At 38.5% G+C, this 21535-nt stretch overlaps 1 protein-coding gene across 3 annotated transcripts in view; it reads right to left on the bottom strand.

Annotated features, from left to right (window-relative positions):
- Positions 1-1917: 1917 nt before the first annotated feature.
- The window catches only part of MSANTD1 (Myb/SANT DNA binding domain containing 1), a 28433-nt gene continuing 8815 nt past the window's right edge, over positions 1918-21535 (bottom strand). Inside the window, exons 1-4 of one of the 3 annotated variants that reach the window (XM_085221928.1) lie at positions 17130-17785; positions 16748-17012; positions 7766-8050; positions 1918-3400 (exon numbers count right to left, since the gene is read on the bottom strand). In XM_085221928.1, coding sequence (XP_085078054.1) covers positions 3160-3400; positions 7766-8050; positions 16748-17001 — 780 coding nt within the window. In that variant the 5' untranslated portion in view covers positions 17002-17012; positions 17130-17785 and the 3' untranslated portion in view covers positions 1918-3159. Of the gene's footprint in view, positions 3401-7765; positions 8051-16747; positions 17786-21535 lie in introns of those variants that run through there. The other 2 variants (XM_085221929.1, XM_085221927.1) reach the window with 2 other exon arrangements.

Here is a 21535-nt window from a genome sequence, read left to right on the forward strand (position 1 = left end):
ATGTCTCAGTTTTGCAAAACTCGGAATTCCAACAAGCATTTCAATCCTAGGCAAGTCTTTCAAGTTATAATTGGTTTGAATATCTCAAATATTCAATTGTCTTTACCTGCAGCAAACTGTCCCATCTAGATGACAAATCTGTGCATATCTTCAAAAAAAGGACCATAAAAATCACCCAGCCTAATTTTTCCAGTTAATGTTCAGTCATTCCTAAAACAAAAGAAACAGCAGCAAAAAATAAACAGTGTACATAGGGAACTTTTAACTTGTTAATTTATAACAGAAAGAGCATGAGAAAAAGAAATTACATGGAACTATTCATACTAGTCTGCAGCACTGCCATGTTCAATCTCTGGATAAAATTGGGGAGAATTTGGATAATCTGAAAGGATGAAAATAAAGCATTTTGCTAAGAAATGGTTAAAAAAGAAAAAGGAGCCACTTTAAAAATGATGCTTTATACAAAATCTTTCCAATAAGCACTATTTCCTTCAATACATTTATATAAGAAAAGTTTGAGAGTTTCATCTTGAATTCTCTATGTCATTCAGCTCATTCATTTTAAAAAGGATGAACTCAAAAAAAAAAAAAAAAAAAAAGGAAAACAGTCATCAAAATAATCCTTACTTTATAAAAGAAAAGAGCATTATACTTCTGGAGGACCACACGTGATTCGACCACTGGCTTTCAGGAGTCATTACTGAAGCTGCAGCAAAATCACAGCATCAATACAAGAAGAAATACATTCCCGGACCAGAAATAATCTTAGAAACAATCTTCTAAATTGCAGCTCGCCAATCAGTTATGTGGTTCTTTTATAACTCTAGAGGCAAGACACCAAACTCACTTTAAGATACAGCTCCATGCATTTACAGAAAGGATTATGTGACATGGTTGCTCATGGTAGCAGGCAAGGAATCAGATTTCCTTCATTCCTGTGTTCCTACGGTTCTGGAATTATAATTCTGGTAGCCTGCAGCTGAGTACTCCAGGGTGCAAAGTTCAAATATGCTGCCACTGGCATGGCTGATTAATTGGATTTAATTACTATATGGTTTGTCCAAATAATACCAGTAAATACATTAACTCCCTTGGAGTCAAGGGAGAGTTTCTTTAAATCTTACTGTAAACAAGTGTCGGAAAGCACTACAGCACAGATACATCAGCCTATGTGAATCTGTAATGCATCTATGTTTGGAATGTGCAAAAGCATGACAAAGCACAAAGTACATTTTCCTTGGCATATATACATGTAGGGCAACACACTTGCAAGTGTTCTAAGCACCTATACAGCAATAGGAATAGCCCCGATTTAAAACTGGCTGTGCAGGCAGACACATTATAAGGTTTCATGATTCTCTTTCAGAGCAAACCAGTTCAGGGACTCCAAAATATTTGGTGTCTTACTTTTGCTGTGTAATTTCACCCTGTGAGAAATTCACCCTGAAGAATCCAGCCAGACATTTGTTCTTTTTCCAGTCATCCAATCACTGTAGCAGAGGTGTGAAGGAAAGTTGCTTCATTTGTCCTTGGAGAGCCAACATTTGCTGCAGGTGTGGTCATTTACTGTGGTGTTTGCATTATCCTGTTACAAATTAAGCTCCATAGGAATAGGCCACATTTACATATGGTAATCATATTTTAGAGCTGCATCATCCTTAATTGTCACACCTACTGGATCCTTTAAGAACTACTTCCGTATATTATTAATTTTTTGGTGAGTGTAACCTTTATCCTGTCCACCAGGCGTAGTTACAGAGTCATTGGTTGGGTCTGGGTCTTGAAATAGTTTAGATAATATTAGTATAGCTAAAAATATGTTAAATTCTATAGCAAAACGCAAACAACTTCAAAAACAAAATTTCAACAGAAGACATTATTTAATACTGGGAATGGAAGGTGGCCTTGGTTTCCACTACTGACATTAATTCTGTACCTGTATATCTGAATCTGACCTTGGATACTGATTCTTGCAAATACCGTGAAAGCAGAAGAATGCTTTTCAAGAAGAAAACAGAAAGAAATGTACAAAGGAATTCATCTGAGGAACTTCTGAACACATTTTAAAGGTTACTTCAATGTTACATTTCATTAAAGAATCAAACGCTAGGCTTCACCTCAAGGGCTTAAACGCAATCCCTCATGCCTTCGGCTCCCTCTTGTGGTGTGTCGATGCCGATCTGCCTTACATCTGCTTGCATATAATTAAAGTAGTGCCACCAGCAAATACTGAATATTCTTTAGGAGTTCCATGAATATATGCACCAGCAGAGGAGATCTTTACCCAGTAGTTAAGAATTAAAAGCTTTTGACTGTGATTGCCTTTTCACCAACGGAAAGCGTATTATCTATCCAGCAAGAAGTATGTTTCTTCTTTTCCTTTATTTCATTTGATAGATATATATTTGTATATACACACAGTACAATATTTTTCTTTTGTGATAGAGAAGAAATGATAGTTTTCATTGCTGGTCGCTCATTAAGTCAACAGATTCCAGTTAATAATGAAAAAAATTAAACATTTAATATCAAAAGCAACTTCAAGTATCGTCTATACATTTTAGTATTCAGTATATAGTAAGGATTTGTTTGTATTTTATGAAAAGTGTATTTGAATAGACTATTTTTACTCTCATACATTAGAGTATTATTCATATCAGGCATGGAGTTTAAAATGACATCTTGTGGTCCCTAGTAGCTCTTCAGAAGAACCATGCATAGGTCACTTGTACAATCACTGTGTATGTTTCAAACCAGGGCTTAATCATCAGCAAAGTCAAGATGCAATTAGCATGTTTAAGAACACATTACTTTGTTCTTCAACAACAGGTCAGGGTATGGTCCTTGATGTGAAGAAACACGTAACATCTTTGTAAAACAATATCTGACCTAGGCATAACAGTATTGAAATTCCCAGAGCTATTCATCCCTTAATCTATCTGTATAAAAATAATTCAGTTTAGGCATATATTGCACTATTTTTTCTCATGCCAGACAGCTCTCACCCTGCATTATCTGTTCTCTTTGCTTATCTAAGAATACACTAAGATTTTAATTTCCATGGAAAACCTGGGAATAGGGCAACAAACACACATAAGGTGTGCAGTAAGGGGATGTCTATAATATCAATGATAATCTCAGAGGCATTCACAAGGGAAACTACACATTGGATTTGGAAATCATTTTCTCCAGTAGATTCATCATTCTCTCCTGTAGCTGTAAGCTTTGAACTTGAATGATGTTTTGCTGATCCAGAATCCTGCGTACTTCTCTACAGGTTTCTTCCATAGCTCTGCTCAACTTCTTTTGTTCTTCCAACATAGCCTCCATTAATTTTAGCTTCTTCTTTTGAAAGCTGCAGCTTTGCATTTTCCTTTTCTTAACTGGTCTTTCTTCAGTTCTGAATCAGGAAGATTTGTTTACAATTAAAATCACATTTATGGAAAAGAAAAAAAGAAAAAAGCAGCTAAGTTAGGACCTAGATTTGTATACTGCATTCTCGGACAAGCTATAGCTAGGTTCAATTAATAAAAAATGTTCTCCAGTAAATTCCCTCTCAGAATTGTGCTGAAACAAAAGCATTTATTCCATTGTTTTATAACATTACTGACTGTAAAAATAGGTTTTAAAATCTCATCATCTTTAACAAGATTTTTTCCCCACAGAATCCTAGGTATAACATTTTCTTTTTATCTTGATTTTTACATGCTGAGTTTCTAAACTGTGCTGGAAGAGTCTTTTTGCTTACATGGTCATTATATCTATTGTAGTTCAAGCTGTGAGTGAACTACTCATCTGAAAAACTTCCAGTTACAGATGGGCAACTTCCTTTCAATCTTAGCATGACAGTCCATGTATCTTGAGTCCCCAGCATCAAAATTATCCAATGATGGGTCTCAAAGTCCCTTAACACAAACAGCAATCTCAGTTGCATTCTGCCAAACACTGCATTCTTTCTAGGGGAAATCCAGTAAAAGCACAGTTTTGAGCAGAATGCCATGTCAACAACTTGTAGATTTCAAGACAACCTTGAATGAGGACATCAACCTAGCACTAGAGAAACATTTTCATTGATGTTAAGAAGGAGAGTGGGGAGGGAGGTCACTCAGCTGTGACAGCTCTGTATTACATTTCCATATATGTTTTTATCCTACTTGACATTCAGATCTCTCTGCAAGAAAAATAAACAGATCTAAGAACCTGGAAGATTTGCTGCAAATATAACAAAAAGACACAATTCCCTTGTCATTTCAAGGTGTAGTAAAACACGGAGGGTGAGGTCTATGAAAAGAAATAAGTGGATTGTGTTAAATGCTATTAAAATCTTAGAGGAAGAAGAATAGACTAGGTCTTGAAAGAAGCTGCTTCACTACTGCTTAGTCATACATCCTCCCATGCACAGGTAAGAAACTATGACAGCTTTTCTTTATAAATGTACACTGATGTGGTGACCAGAGACTGCTGGCTTTCAGATTATCCAGATATTCACAGTTACTTGCATAACTCAAAGGATTTTTTCACCAAAATTATTATTATTTTAGCCAAAATCACCTTATGAATTTTAAATTCTCTGTGAAGTTTATTACTGAAATTTGATGGATCTTTCTACTTGCTTCCCTATACAGTATTAGGAAATAGTGCCGGTAAACCAATCCAACTGAAACAAGTCAGAACTGGCTCCCAGAGCCACGAAAGGGCTTGCATCTTTGTCACTGTAGGTCATGAAGAGAATGGTCCTTAATAAGGAATGAAAGGGAATATATAGGGCACGTAGTTGGTACTGAGCTGCTCTGAGTATTGCATCATCTTTCTTGGTGGTTGTCTGTCATTTCATTTTTTATTTTTTTTTTTTAATTTTCATTAGGATCAAAAAGACTCCAAAAAAGTGGGGGGGAGGGAGGAGAGGAAGGAGATGAAGTGATTTGCATTGAAAGATCTAAAGCAATGAAGAGAAATAATGATTCCCCCCTCATTTAGGGGGCTGAACAGAAACAACAACGTGTGTTGAAGGCCAGGAAGAACAAAGCAAAACTTCCAGATACAGTTAGGCAAGATGTTTCCAGTCTCAAATGCATTTGCTGTCTGTGTAAAATTGAATTAACTCTCTGTTTAAATTAAAAGATTATTTGATCGCCTATACTCACTCAATAAGGCTCATTTCAGTGCTATGTTAGAATAATTAATGAAGCAGAAGTTAAATACAAAGAATAATCTGTCTACCAAATGCGTTCCACAAATCCACAGTAACAACTCCTCCTTTTTAACTACTTCATGGCAAATGGGTCTCCAGTATTATTGGTTTCTGGGATTTATAGATCTCAAGAGCTAACTACCACTTCTGACTTGATTGTGTTACTTTATTTTTCTGTGTACCAATCTGAATAATAACCCATTTTTAGTGAAAAAGAACTAGCAATGACCTGAAAATAAATATTAGTATTAGAAATGGAAGATCTTCATTGTTTGAGGACTGAGAATCAGAACAACCTATGTCTTCTGATAAACCTAGGCTCATTCAAATACAGTCAAATGCATTAATGAATTAATGAGACTCATCCTTGAATTGAAGAGTACAACCACAAAAAGGTCTAATCTTACTCTTTTAGTGTGTAAGCCTTGTGTACCAGTCAATTTACCTTTCAAAAATTGAAGAACAGCAAAGATGGAATGACCTCAATATACAACTACTTCAAGGAAACAAGCAAAAAATACTGGGAGGGCCTCAAAAACGAAGTTCAACTCACTATTTTCCAACTAGAACCAAGACACTGGTTTAAACAAGGGATAATCACTGGAACAGATTATTACAGTGAAGAGTGAATTCTCCATATTCTGCATATATCAGTACTAGGCTGGGTGTGTAGTGAAAAATTTCTAAGACTAAAATCATAAGAACAAAGAAATGAAGGCAATAGAGATATGAAGCTCTGAAACAGAAGTTACTGCTGTGGGAAACCATGCCACAGAATACTCTCCATAACACCTTCAGGCTCCACATCAGAATAACTGAATTTAAATACATGGATGGTGTTTTTTAACAGGCAGCCATTCCAGCTGGCACTGAGATTTTATTATAGTCTATTAATCTATGAAAGTAAATTATTTTCAGCATGGTAGAAATGGCAAAACTGGTAAGGTCTGAACCCCAGTCACAACCTGTATAATTATATTTTGTCATTATTTCAACAATAAAGAAACAAAGCTGTAAGTTAGACCATGGGATGAAAAAATACTGTTTTCAATTAGATAAAAAGTCATTCGTAAGTGTTGTTAGAAATTCTGATTTTAGAAGCTTAACCTGCAGTACAAGACTCCATCGCTTTGAATTATCCAACAATAACTCTATTATTGTCAGATAATAAAGTTTTTATTGACATTGCAATACAATATAAGCTTGTAAAAACTGAGCAAATACCAGGCATCCCATTAAAATAAAATAGAAATTTCAAAGATTTTTCTCACCTTTGAATTGCAACAAAAACAGGAATTAATATGATCCCACGATTAGGGAATCACCCCTGATAGGAATAAATCTAACATCTTGCGACAAAAAATACACCTTGATGTTATCAAATAGTCTAGTGTATGAAATACACCTCATTGTTTTGGATAAACAACCTCTTAACTATTAAAAAAATATTATTAGAAACCAATTTAAGAATTGGTGAAGGAGTTCTTGCATGAGAGATGTCTTTGCATTCACAGATACTAAACCATGAGAGGTTGTTTATCAGGGGATATCAAGCCATTACAATGAACTATGATGTAAAAAAGTTATTGCCTGAGAACAAGATGACTGTTACAGTTCAGGATTTATATACTAGTTTTTAAAATTGTCAGCTATTCAAGGACCATTTGCTTGAATGATTGAGTGGACTTATCCTAGTTTTACCCATCCAAGAGTAGGCCTGGAAACAATAATCGAAACTTGTTAGGTTGATTCTTCTTCCAGCTTTACACCCTCTCAGTTGTGTGACTGACAGATAATTTTATTGTTACAGTTAAAGCCTCACAGACTTGTGATAAGATCTTCAGGACCAACTTTTTCCTGCCAGAAAACTGTAATCAACTCTTATTTCACACCACTCTGAATGAAAAATGAAACCGGTGAAGTCTGAAGTACATAGCCTGCCTTCTGCTAAAATGCTGCCTTCCAGACAACTCCAGTCTTATCAGAAAAGGAAACGTATTTGCATTCTCAACCAAGCATTTACTTTGAAAAAATGACATTCTTCATTTTATATAATGTATGCAATGTTCTTTCAAAGTGCATGAACAGCATTTCAGTGTCCATGGCAATATTTAGTTTGCAACTTTTCACCATTTTAATAATAGCTGAAGCCAGGGAAATCTCATACCATTACTCCTACCAAAAAAAAAAAAACCAGAACAACAAAAACCTAAAGCAAGCCAAAAATCATCTAAGCAAAATGTGGTAAGAGATACAACACTGCAGTACTATCATGAACATGCCTGTACTCCTGTCACAAACACACTACCTCTTGTGAGCAGAGGCATACATGCTGAATTTTGGCAATACTAAATGACCTTTTGCCCAGTCCTCCTACTCCCTTCCAATCTCTCGTGAAAGAAGAAGGAAATTGCCCAAATTCAGCAGAATGGGAAACATAACTCAATTTGTTATTCACAGGAAAGCTGCAAGAGCCATTAGAGAATAACGTTCCAGGATTTCCCTTTTGAGATAGCAGATCCCATTCATTCTGTGAAATACTAGAAAGTGAGGAAAAAAAAAATTAGATGCTACCTTAGCTTGTAAGACAGTAAGCTTGATGAGCTCTCTGAATGTTCATCTTCAAAGCACTCTTCCCTTCCTTCATATGTAAACTGATTATATGGCAAATACAGAGGCGTAGACTTAGCTGATGGTGACTGCGAGGCCTCTGTCTGTGACGTAGAAGGACCTGGTTGCTGATTTTCGTGCATTTTCACATCACTGTGGTCTGTCACTTTGGATAAGATCCTATCAATGGTTTTGTAGTAAGGCCAGTCAGGTGCAACAGTTTCACTGTCAGTCATGCATTTTAATTTCCTGCAAGAAAAGGCATACAACATTAGAGCTTGTTTTCTTTTTCAAGTACTCTTCATACAGATCTTCTATACGAATATTTCCCATTATGAATATCAATGTCTACAAATATCATATTCTCCTCCTCACTTTGCCTAAAAGGTCAACATCACCCTTTAGAACATTCCAGTAACAACAATAAGATATAGATGCCTGCTTATCTGTTACAGGGTAAAGATCAGTATGGGAAGAAATATAGCTTCATTTATTTAAAATAATAATAATAATAATAAAGCAGTTAATAATGCATTATAAACAGTAAACAAAAAGATCACAGTTGAAGAACTGTAAGCGATGACTTTGTCCCTCACGTAAGTTTTGTTAGAAGATTTATCATTGAGTCCTAATGTGAAGTTCACCCATTCAACATCCACTATTATTTTATTCACTTTTTTTTTTAATATATTTTATTGAGAAATAAAAAAACTGAGGTGAACACATACATGTCAAAGACTAATATCTCAAAATCTCCTCCTGTTTGCCTTTTGCTTTTCCCAGATGGGATCTTTAAGTTAGTCTAACCAAAAGTTCATCAAAGGAAGAAAACAGGGAACGCAAGATTGATGACAGAAGCTCCATTTTTATGAACCAGGTTTCATTTACATTAAAAAAAAAAAAAAAAGAAGAAGAAGAAGGAAAAAAAAGAAACAAGTCCAAATCCAATTCTCCCAGCTATGAAGAGGTTTCAATTTGCAGGAGAAAAAAAGAAAAAAAAAAAGATGAAAACGATTCCTGGACACCTGGCCCAGCCTTTTTTCTTGAAGCCTTCCACATTTTCCCTCCTCTTAATCCATCCTGCCCACATCAGTCCCGGAAAGGATAGAATTAAATAACATGTAAACACGATAAAAATGCTGCCAAACTTAAAAGTGGGAACTTGAGGTTCTTCCTTTTAGACACCACTGAGCTTAGGTTAAGGGGAAATCCACCAGTGAGAAAAGAAGGCAGAAAGATTTGCTTAGATTTTGCAGACATTTAAGGATTCTTCTTTTTTTTCTTGTCTTGCAAGGTCTGATGAGCTTTCCCAGCTTTTTGGGAAAGTCTTTCATAGCAAAGCCTCCACAGCTGTCTGTTTTTTCATGCCCTCTATGCATTCAAAATTTTAATTTCATACATGTTTCACAACCTGCTGCTGCAATTTCATAGTCAGAGAATATCTAGCACAACCTACAAACACATCTATATCCATCAAGTACAGATACAGAATAGCAAAATACGGGGCTCATAGCAACCAGCATTTGATATTGATTATTTTTGTCTAATTGTTCAGGCTATTTGTATGCCAAACATATTATGCCACCGTAAGCTTCTAGCTGGGTCTACATTTCCCATTTTCTTGTCCATGTTAAAACCTTCAGTCCATTTAAGCATTTTACAGTATCATCCTCAGCTACTCATTGAATGCATTCACCATGGTCTGTCATCCTCATGGGTAAGACAGCAAAAAGCCATGCATGAGCACATCCCTGCCATGTCAGAGCAAAGTCTAGCAGCTGGATTAAGACACGGTTTGAGCCTTCAGAATGGCAAAACATTCTTCCAAAAAAGACAAGAAAGCTCAGATGTGTATTCTGCCAACTTTGCTCTGGGGCAGAAGATGACTCGTGTTAAGCCTCGTGTCAGCCAGCTCCCCGTGCCCATGTGCAGAACTGCTGCCCAGTCAGTCCACCTTCAATCTGTGCAGAGGATTCAGTTGTCCCAGGGACAGGATTTGGGACACCACAATATAAAAAGGACATAAAACTACTACAGAGCATCCAAAGGAGGGCCATGAGGATGGTTATGGGTCTAGAGGGTAAGATGTATGAGGAGCAGTGAGGTTCCCTAGCTCGCTCAGCTCACAGCAGAAAAGGCTGAGGGAAGGCCTCTATTTGGTCTAAGCTCAAAGAAGGCAGCTCCATTCAGCATAATTTTGCCTTGAATCAGTGTCCTGATGACTATTCTGAATACATTAGCTTCCAAGCATTATTATGTTTATCACTAGAATGAGATTCAAATTATTCTTCCTTTATTTTTATTATATCATCCTGAACTAAAGGTTAATTTCCTTACTTCAGCAAAACTTTTCAGGAGCAGGTATTTTGCCCAGTTATATCAGTAGTTTTGTTTCTTGTGTTTGAGCTCAGCTATGTGCCTAGACCCCATTTTCACTAATACTTAGGATTTCGAAGGAGAGCTGTAGTTTGTTATCTGCCCACACAGTTCTAGGACTGCAGCTATACAAAACTAGCTATTTCTATGGCTCTGACTGCACTGGATGGATACAGATTCTTCTACTTCTGTCTATTTAACATAGCTCTCAGCTAAAAGAAATAAGAAAGTTATCATTGCCAGAAGGTTGACATGAGAATTTCATTAGCTTAAAAGCAGCACCAGCAGCAACCATCCACCTGTATGGAGTCTGGCTCATATACAAAGGAGAAAAGATGAAACAGATAAAAGATGAGAAGATAATGGGAAAGGGAGCGTCTACTCTAGAAAAGAGGTAGGAACACTGTGAGCGGTGGAGGAAAACAGGGAGAACAAATCAAATAGATAACTTGGCAACATTAAGATCAAGCTTCAGGATTCACTGATTATTTTGAAACAAACCAGAAAACCAAGAGTGACAGCTGAAAGCTTCTTCCTGCACCAAGATAAGTAACCCTGGCAGAACTGAAGTCTAAGGCAAAGATGAATTTACTGCTCCCAGTCAATCATTATCATAAATAATCACAACAGGTTGTAGTTGCATCCAAAATGTAAAGCTGCTTTTCTCTTTGTTTTGCTTTTGTGTGGCTTCGTTTCAAGTTTCTTGCTGGTTTTGTTTTTTTCTTGAGAAGTGAAGAAGTTAGAAAGAAATAGGACAACATTTTTCAACTCTTTGAAAAGGTAGATAATAACAGAACAAGGAGAAAAGGTTTTACGTTGAGGGAGGGAAGATTGAGGTTGGGTATCAGGGGGAAGTTCTTTATTATGAGAGTGGTGAGGTGCTGGAACAGGCTGTGGATGCCCCGTCCCTAGAGGTGTTCAAGGCCAGGTTGTGTGGGGCTCTGGGCAGCCTGGTCTAGTATTAAATGTGGAGGTTGACTGCCCTGCATGCAGCAGGGGGTTGGAGCTTGACGATCCTTGAGGTCCTTCTAACCTAAACCATTCTATGATTCTGTGATTTACACTGGGATGCAGCAGTTTGGAAAACAGAGGAAGACAAGCCAAACATTCAACACTTTGAAAACATATATTGGGCAAATCATTGCCTGAGTGAGTGAGCAAGGCAGAAAAATAAGGTAGGAATAAGTGAGAAAGTCAACAGAGTTTGCAAAATAAATTCCTGCTGAGTTTATCTGGACCTGTCACAGTTTCAGGAGGCTCTATTAAAATCCAGCTGAGAGCAGAGGCAACGGAGAGCTCTCTCCAAAAACTGGCATCAAAGTTGAGGTTCCTAGGGGACAAATTTCTGAAGTATGAAAAATACTGTTACCCAGTTAATCTGAAAGATGGCTGTGAGTCTTATTGGAGGGAAGTGAACAAATTAATGGGTTTTGAGGTCCTACTGCCAAAACATTCCTCAGAACGGACTGCATCACCAAAGTAATTTATGCTGCCGTTGACCTTTCTTCAGACTTTGTTCTCTGTGCCTATTATCTGCCTTCTAAAGTAAAATTATTACAATATTATTACAATATTACATTCTAGACAGTTTTTAAAAATCATTATGTCATCAGTAAAGACATCGACAATTTCTTGGTTTTTTTTTTGTTTTGTTTTGTTTTTTGCTTTTTTTCACTCTCTGCTCAACACACTATTGCTTTTTTATTATTACAGTATTTCAGTATTTGATATTACTGCTTGCCTTAAGGAATGGATACAAGATTCATCTCCTGGGGTTTCTGTGAAAAGCTTTCGAAATAAATAATAAATAGCAACTGTTCATGAGCTAGTCAATGGGGGAGGGAAAGAAAGATGTATGAAAGTACAGTACTTAAGTTGTGCATCTGCTATAAATTATTGAAATTAAAGAGAAAGCTGGTAAAATATTCAAATTTAACTTTCTGCATTAAATTTGATACACTTACATTTCATCATTTGCTGTAGCACAGGTCAAATATTCCACTTGCTTAATGTCACAGAGGACAGCAATGAATTACACAAGCAACAATAATTAATTGCTATCATGTACACATGAAAACAAAAGAATAAACTGATCGCATATTCAAACCATGAAGCTAATTCAAATTTACCAATCGCTAACATTAATTGACTGTGATTTAAATCAAATAGCAACAGCTGCATCCTATTTCCTAGGCTTTGGGAGGGTGATGTTACTGAAAACAATAAATTTGCATTCACACAGCTCTTATTTTTAAACATCAGAGAGAATCAGTCAAAACTGAGAATGACTGTACAAGCTTTCCAAACCCTGTTTTATTTCTATAAGCCAGAGCATACTATGCCAGTAGTAGTACAAGAGCAGATACAGTGCATTAAGCGCAGTATATTAGCATCGATGAGGAAGTGCTTTCTTTCAGAAGGACTAATTACAGGGTTATATGTGCTGAATGCCCCAAGTAGCCTATATAATGGAAAGAATTCAGCAAACTCTCTAAGTGATGCTGAAGTGCAAGTAATACTAATCCCAGCAAAACTTCTGATACTCAGCTCATCAGAAAGATAACTTGAATTCCAGCAGGCCTGGCTCAGCCCCTTGTCCCTCCTGACAGACACAGTGGGACGTTCGTGCAGCTTGCTCCCCAGGTGATTTTAAAAATCAAGTTTAAAAATCTGTTGGTTGCTCTGCCCACAAGAAGCATTTCAGCTTCAGGTGCAATTCCTAAAAGCAGAATTTTACCCAAATGTACCTGCAAAAGTTTTCCTTCCGGATGTGCAAAATTTTCCACCTAGACAAGCTAACTATACATTAAATCCCACAGTGGATTTAATTGTTCCTTAATATACGGAAACTACAGCAAGGATTACTTCAGGATAAGGTGATTTAACCTTGAAAGGTTCCTCCAAATGCACGTGGGCTACCATAATGCAGAGGAGTGCAGATCATCAGCGTACTGCCTCCATTCTGACAAAGGTCCATATGAAATACTTGAAGAAACATGTTGATAGTTTTTTGGGGGGGAAATTCAACTGTAACTTGTTTCCTTTTCCACTGACAGCAATATCCTGACATCCACTATCTTTTATGACTCTAATTAGAAAACAAATTATGCTGTATTTTTATTTAATAAATCTGATCTTTCATGAGAATAATAAAACAACCTACCACTCCGTTGGTCTCGGTGAGTGTCAGTGGTAATGAGTTCCACATGCTCATTATGCAGCATAATACAAACTTGTACGGCTTTTCAACTAGTTTTACATTTCTTACCTTGCAGTTTCAACAACTTCTTGTATTATGGTAAAAGAAGTGCCTGCTTTGTATTCTCAAAAACAGTGCAGTATGTTTTCACACACCTCTACAACTCGTTTCTGATTTTGGGGTTTTTTTTCCAAGCAAATCACAGACTTTCCCATTTCTCTTAATAAAGAAAGCTTTCCACATCTTATCCTAACCATGTTTTCTAAACAGCTTTCCATTCACTTCTCACCTTGTTGAAATGTAGGGCATTCAGAAATAAGCATAATTCCAGGAGGAAATAATGAATATGATAGGTTTATATAATGGCATTGTAACATTTGCACTATGTTTTTACTACAGATTTCAAGGAATGGGATACAATCACCCTAAAATTGTGTTAGTGCTCAGAAGGCTCACATACTCTGAGGTACCCCTGAACTAACTTTGTCTGGCAGTACAACATTCCACATGGGATAAAAAGATGCAGCCAGGAACCTGGGCGAACACCTGGGCTGTTAGCTCAGCCCAAGCTCCAGGCCACCATTGGCACTGATGTATTTCCATTAGCTGCAGCTTGTGCAATACCTGCTGGATAAGTGCTCCTCCCCTACTCCCGTTTATGTTTGGCTCACTTTGGCTTCTTCAGCACTGTGAGTAATGGCTTTCATTGGGCAAAACAAGCAAAACAATATAGAACTGGATCAAAAGTCTAGGGGATCCTCAGTTTGGAAAGCACCGTTTTGTCTTCACCATTATAAATGTGTTTACTATTTAAGATCCTTTAATATTTCAGATAATTAATCATTGTTTCAGAGAGATCCCAAGATGTGACTTGGCAGCAAGAACACTTACCACTGAACTTTGCTAACAGAGCTATGAAAAATATTCAAGTATTTCTATTCCTGCTAAAGGAAAAATATACATAGATGTGTATATTCTTACATATATGTAAGTGCTCATAAGTAGTTTGTAGGGCAAAAAAATATTTGCCTTTATGAAATTATGTCACAACACTAAGTAACACTATTTTCTGATTAATTATTCTACTCTTGTTCATTTCTGGTTATCAAAGTAAAGACAGTAGCAACTTTGTGACTTTTTTGACAACTAGAGTTGGTCAATCTGCCTGATGCAATGGAAAGAAATCACCACTCGTTGTAGGACAAAGCTGAGGCTTTGCTATTGGTGCTACATTCCCACATTGTGCTTGCTAACTCTACGTCATCATTACAGACTGTCTCAGATGATTTTACCCACTTTCAGGATATTTTTTCTTCATTGCAGAGTACAGCCGTGATGTGTGGAAATACACGAAGGTAAAGCACCTTTAAGCACACTTCTGTAAGTATTCTCCAGACACCAAAATGTAGATTAAAACTCAGGTGCCTGAAAGCAAAGCCAGCAGTCAATGGCAACTAACATCATCTGGTTTCACCACAATGTTTCCTATTCTCACACGCCAACAAAAAGCCTCCAGAAAACGATGAATTTTAAGTCATATCTTGTATTTGTTCCTGGATTTTCTATCACTTCCCCTTGAAAGCAAAGCAAACAAGCCTGCATTGGATAGAAACAAACAATATAGGAGATGCATTTCAAATCCAAGAGCCCCGTGATGGTGCAAGGCAGTATTCTAACTCTCATAAATTAGCATCTTAATCAATGAGCAGGGAGCCGCAATGCACTGCACAGCAGAGCAGCAGCACAACACACAGCAGAAGCAATCTCAGAAGTTCATAGAGACATAAGAATTTTTTTAAGCACTGCGTTTCCACACACGCACGCACACACACACACACAGACTGCACAGGTGTGAGGGGTTCATTTCTTCCCTTCCCCCGCTGCAACTTTAAAGAAAAACATTAATTAGAAAAGCTGAGACGGTCTGACTGATGACAACACTGAAAATTTAGAACAAAGGCTGACAGAGATAGCCTATTGTGCTTGGCAATTACGGCACTTCAATATTGCGCGGTGTTGCTAGCTGGACACCTGTAAAATCCTGGTGCTGCGAGCTGTGCTGCTCAGAAGGAAGGCTGCAGATCTAGCAGGCTAAGCAGGGGCCTGGGAGCCAGCAGCTCCCAGCTCTGCAGCTGAGTGGCAACTGCTGGGCGATGCAGGGCAAAAATGGATCGTGCTTCCAGCCTTTTCACTCAGTCTGGGAGAAGAAAATTACAAGGATTACGGCAGGGTTAGTCAAACATTTTGGAGGCATTAGCATCTGCTGGAAAACGTGGATTTAATATTATGGAAAATGATGTTAAACATTATGCTCGTGGGTCTTACAAATGCAGGAGGACATTCAAAGTTAAGGGGTTTACAGGATTCTCCCTAGTTTTCTATGTGATGAGCAGTCTCTGCATTAAGTACAGGAGGATGCCTTACAGAGAAGCAAGCAGTTTTAACATGGTTGCCTGCTGTAATAACCTTTTTTATTATTAATATGAGCTTTGAGGAGAGATTAAATAAAAGAGTCACATATTTGATTTTCTTGCATTACAAGCACACGGCTGAAATCACCACTCAGGATTTCCAGTATGAGGCAGTTTGTGCCTCGCAGAGATAAGAATTTTAGAAAAAGAAAAAAAGAAGGGAAAAAAAAAAAAGAGAGAAAGAGAAGCATTTGTTTCTGCTAAGTTCCAATTCCTTTTCCCCTCAAAGCAAAACGTCTCTCGTTTTCCAAGGCAACTTCCCCTCCTGCTCCATCTCATCTCCTCTCAGCCACCTCCGCCCTCCCCCAGCTCCTCGGGAGCGGTATTGACGGTGCACATCGATCCCCTCCCTGCAGATATAGCAGCGCTGCTTATAATTACAGCAATGTGTGTCACTCAGCAATAAGGCATTCCATTATTCCCGGCCCCTTGAAGTGTAACCCTTCAACTCACACGAATAAAAACCCAGGAGCTTCGTTCCCCAAAAGCATTATTCGGTATTTATTATAAAGCAAGCAAAACTTTGTCTTGTCACACCGACCCTCTCTGGCCACTTCCAACTGCAGGAGTTTCCCTGCAAGCAGCTGCTGCCAGGCTGACACAATCAGCAAAAGAGAAAAAAAAATCTGCTTTCCCACTAACTGCATTTCCATCCCTCTACATCATAACACCGCGAGTTAATTACGACGCGACAAAGTTGTCCCGGAGTTTGCAATGAAATGGGGGAAAAATGAAGAATGACGTAACAGCGATGGCGAGAGAGAATTTTAAAAGCGATACGAACAATCTTTAATCTCTTATCTACACATTTGCTGAAGGATACTTCTTTCTGAAAGGCAAACAGCGCAGCCTGGCCCCTGCTAACATCTCTTAAAATAAAAAGAATTAACTGAAGCTTACCTGTACTGGAATGTCATATTTGTAATTTTTATCTTTATTTCCTCTCCGTGGCGAATTTCTCCCGTCATTTCAAAGAGTTTGTTAGCCATTTTCTCATAAACTTTGGCATTCCTTTTAGTTTGTTTCAGTTCATCAAAAAATTCTTCCCAGACCAGCATTAAACCTCTCATTTCTGCATCAGTCCAGTTTCTGGCCCTCCTGTGTTTCTCAGTCTGAGAAGAGACAATGTAACTGGGAATTTCTGCTGCAGCCATTGCTGACTGACCTAAAAGGGTTTTAAAAGAGGACACTTAATATAGATTGAGTTTTTAGCTTAGGTTTTTGTAGTGCAAGACATGCATATGTGGATAAAGAATTTGAATGACAACAGAACATATGAAACCTTTTTGCAACAGCTTGAAGCTTGAGTGCACAAAATGGGGCCTACATCTGACAGGCAGGAATTTAGTTAAAAGCTTTTAAACAGAGAAACGTCATTTTGATGTCACGTTTCCATAGCAACAGAGCAACTGCATAAGCTACAACAACAAAAACCTTTTAACTGAAAGCCAAAGAATCAGGACAAAGTTGACAGGCCATCAATATTAAAGCTTTTAAACACTTTAGGTTTAACAAAAAAAAAAAAAGAGAGAGAGAGAGAGAGATCTATGCAGCCTTTGAGAAGCTACTTTTAAGTTTCTACTTCTTTTTCAGCTTTCCCTTACCTTTTAGGCAGACAATCTGCTGGCGGGGGGTCATGGTCGCCTGAACGAGCTTTTAAGTTGCGCCTTGACAGCCTCTCTGGGAGGCTGCAAGGACTGAGGCCATGTACACACACACACACACACACCAAAAAAAAAAAAAAAAAAAAAAAAAAGAGCTTTTTTCTTTTTTGCAAAGACACTCTGCAAAAAGAAAAAAAAAAAAAAAAAGCATCAGCCAGCTTCATGGCAACTATACATCTCCCAGCTAATCAATGTTGGAGCGGGCAGCCTCATTAAAAGGGTGCCTGCGTCTGTTTTTAAGCACATGCACAAAATACCGTTTAAGTGTTTAAATATAGAGAGAAATGCATATGCAATTTTAATACAAAGCCACTTTTTTTTTTTTTTCTTTTTCTCCCTGAGATGTTGTGCTGCTGATAAGCATGTACTGCAGTCCTGTCAGGATGAATTTGCCTTTGTAGGTATGTATTACTCTGTGTATTTTGTATTCCTGGCAATTTAGATGCTATTTATGCAGCCTGTGTTCTGCCTTAGGACTGCAGCAGAAGCATTTCACCTGCTTTATGGGGAACCTAAAAGGATTATTCAACGAGTTAAAAAAAAAAAAAAAAAAAAAGGCTGCAAGATCCTTAGAACTGTGAATAAATTGCTTTGCTGTAAAACAAGCATTCTGAGCTGGGTTTTATATAAGGCTGAATTCTGCCAGCAGTTATACTGGAAAAGCACCACCTATTCATCGTATTAAACAGAGTGCAACACGAGCAGAGGGCCACATCCTGCCCCACGTACATCTGTGCAGGCAGTGCCTTTCCCAAAGCAGTGAGATGCATGAAACGCGTTAATTGGAGCAGTACGAGCAGCTAGAGAGAAAGATGTTAATTCCCTGCAGTCCAAATACTGCTGCGTTACGTAAAATATAAATAAATAAAGCACGGACCTTTCTTCTTATTATTCTCTCTTTCAGCATATAACAGCAATAGGGACCTCACTGCAGGGCACTTCCTGAAGATTAATGGCAGGCAGGGGTTAATGGCCTGAGGCTCACCCAGTCAGTCGTTAATCCCCAGGAAATGTTCTGTGCCTCAATCCTTAATGCTTAAGTATCCTATAAATTGTAAGTCTTCTCATAACCACATCCTTGATCTTAACAATAGTTTAAAAATGCACGGCTTGGTTTGCATCCTGGGCATGGCAAGGAAAGCACATCATGTTCCTAAAAGGTACACTATTAAAATCTGTGATGTTTTTTTTTCCTTCTTTGCATTTCACGTTTTCTGCTGTTTATCAAAAACCATGGAATAAAGTGGGAGATCACACATACTGTACACAGGAAAACTTCTACTGATCCAGCCCTCAGTAATCTCTGTTAGAAATATACCTGCTGAGTCATTGCCTTCCTCAAAGAAAAAAAAAGGGGAAAAAACCACCTAACTTCCAAATAACTCCTTTTAAATAGTGATAGGACAGCCTAGCAACTATTACCTTTAAAATGTGTAAATAGCAGCATATGTTGTTGATCTTGCATGGTTTGTCTTTTGGGTGGCCAGCTGGGAGACATCACATGATCAGGGGACAGATGGTGGTCAGAAGAGGATCAGCTGGTGACACAATCATTTTATTAATTTATTGTTTTGTTTTGAAATTCCCATCACTTAACCTTGGGCTCCATGCAGCTCTATCAGTTCAATCGTACCAAATTCTGTTGACTACATCCATAGCCAGGACAAGTTTAAGAAATAAATATGGTGTTGAAGAGGAAAACACCGTGTGTCTCTTTTAAGAGAGACTGGGGCTGTTCAGGGGCCGATGTACACCACTAAGAAAAGGTTACTTTTCAGCCTTTAATATTCTATTCTCCTCCAGCTTTTAATCCACCTGGACTGTGAAAACAGTGATAAACACTGCTGTGGGGGGAAAGTTATGCATCGTCTCTGCTTTAAAGATTTTTTTAATCCAGTTTCTAGCTCAACCATCAGAACGCGGTGGGACAGAAAGCCTGTCCAGCTGCAGCCAGTTCATTCTGTGTTGGTCCACAGACATTCCTCTTCTCATCCACATGTGCTGGGCACATGTGGGACTGTTCCTTCCACATAGCCCTGCCTGCGGGGCTGTGCCCCCATGGAAGGGAGGCCACAATTTGCCCTGAATACACATCTCTTCTCTCTATGCTGTTTCCTATTAGGGTTAATTGACAGATTGATATAGTGGCATAGCGCTATTTAACATCTGTTAAATAAAAGAAATGCTTTCGAATAATGCCTCCCTTATTCCCCTCCCTTCAGCACCAGAAGGGAATCTAAGTTTCCAAGACTCAAGTTTTTAACCCGTCCTCTGAGAAAGTCATCACTATTAATAATAGAGACTCTGACTCCTCTGCATTGCTGAAGGGCACATGCCCAGTGGTTGGTGTAGTGCCTGTTTGCCAGTCTGGACCTGAAAACAAGAAAAGGGATTCTTTTACCCCAGAAATCCTCCCTAAAGTTCTCCCCAGAGCCAAGGAAAGAAAAAAACACCTCTCTATAAAATACGCCTCTCTGCTAACAGCTCTGCAGATCTGCTGCTAACCCCTTATCCTGGACACTGAGTCTAGAGGAACAAACCTGAGAGGAAGGAGATCCTGTAATGGGAGAGTTCTCAGTCCCCAGAGTTGGGGGACTTGGGGAAGGAGCTCTAATAGTAACTTTAATCCACCAGCCAGATAAGACTGGTCATCTACCTCAGGACAGGTTGGTCACCAATCCAAGCATAACTGCTAGCCAGATGAGCTGCTCCTTTGCCAAACCGAATGCACTGATGCACATCACTCACATGCACCACCTGGCTATCTCCAATGACCCCACAGCCCTCCAGCACCAGCCTGAGGACCAGCCTGGCACCAAGTACCCCACAAGCATCTGAAGCGGTTACTGTTCTCATAGTGAGGATGCTGTTCCTCTTAGAAGCCAATGAAATAAATACCAGAGCTACTGAGAACACCTCTGTAAATAACCTCCCTCTGTAGCTGAATGCTTTCTCCATTCTCCTCTTCACAGTCCCTCCCTGTGTGCAGTGACAAGTCCAGAAGAACATTCACCTCAGTGTACCTGAAGATCTCATTCATGCCCTTCCTTTCAGCACACTTCTGTTTCTAAGAGCTCAAGAAATCATGAACCTAATGATCTTTTCCACTAACTGTCTAAACATGCTGTCTTTTTTGCAATCATATATTAGCTTGAGTAACATCTCCCACAGCTTTCATGGTAATCTTAAAGATAATGTCAGCCAATATCAGGACACCAAGAGTGTGACAATACAGGAATAATTTAAGACAGGTCAGAGATAAGCTTTATTAACTATGATCATAATAAGAGAGCATACGGACAGCATCTCCCCTTGGTTCTCTACCTAGTAATCACAGAGACCCAATTGCTTCAGAAGTAAAAAAAAGAAGTGAAGGAAAACAACAATTCCAAAGTTACCAAAGCCATCCCTGGGAGAGATGGACTCAGGTGGCTTGCTAACTGCCACAATTCTAAGAATGAACCAAACAGTAAGTGTGGGATGATTTGAAGAGATGGATGTTGGAGGAGTCTGTAGGAGTGGTACACCCAGTATTATCTGAGCTCAGAGGTAAGAGCTGGAAACAACCAGAGACTGCTACCTTCTGGTACAAAGGTTTGTTCTTTTAGCTGGGATTGATTTCTTAGCCAGACATCCCAAATCTTAAACAATTTTGCCACCACATTAACAAAACCCAAGTGCACAAAAGAGCAGATGGGGATCTAATGAAATTCACCTATAGATGTTTCTACCACAGAGTTCAGCTTCTCAAATCCTCACATATCTGTTGACAATACTTCAGTGATCTGCACTGACTGCATACACAGCCTTCAGCTTTGCAAGTGTGGGATAATGCATGCCAAATAAAAATTCCTTTCACCAAACTTTGGGGTAAGGATTTTTTCCTGGCATTTGCAAGAAGATAACAGTTATAGTCAACCATCAGAGCTCAGCCCACAAACCCTCAGTCATTAAACAGTGACTACACAAGAGCATGTCTGATCCTGATGTTAAGGACTGTGGTAGAAGTTGGGCAGCACCTCCA

Source organism: Meleagris gallopavo, chromosome 4 (assembly GCF_905368555.1).
Source record: "Meleagris gallopavo chromosome 4, MGAL_WU_HG_1.1, whole genome shotgun sequence".
Lineage (NCBI taxonomy): Eukaryota > Metazoa > Chordata > Aves > Galliformes > Phasianidae > Meleagris > Meleagris gallopavo.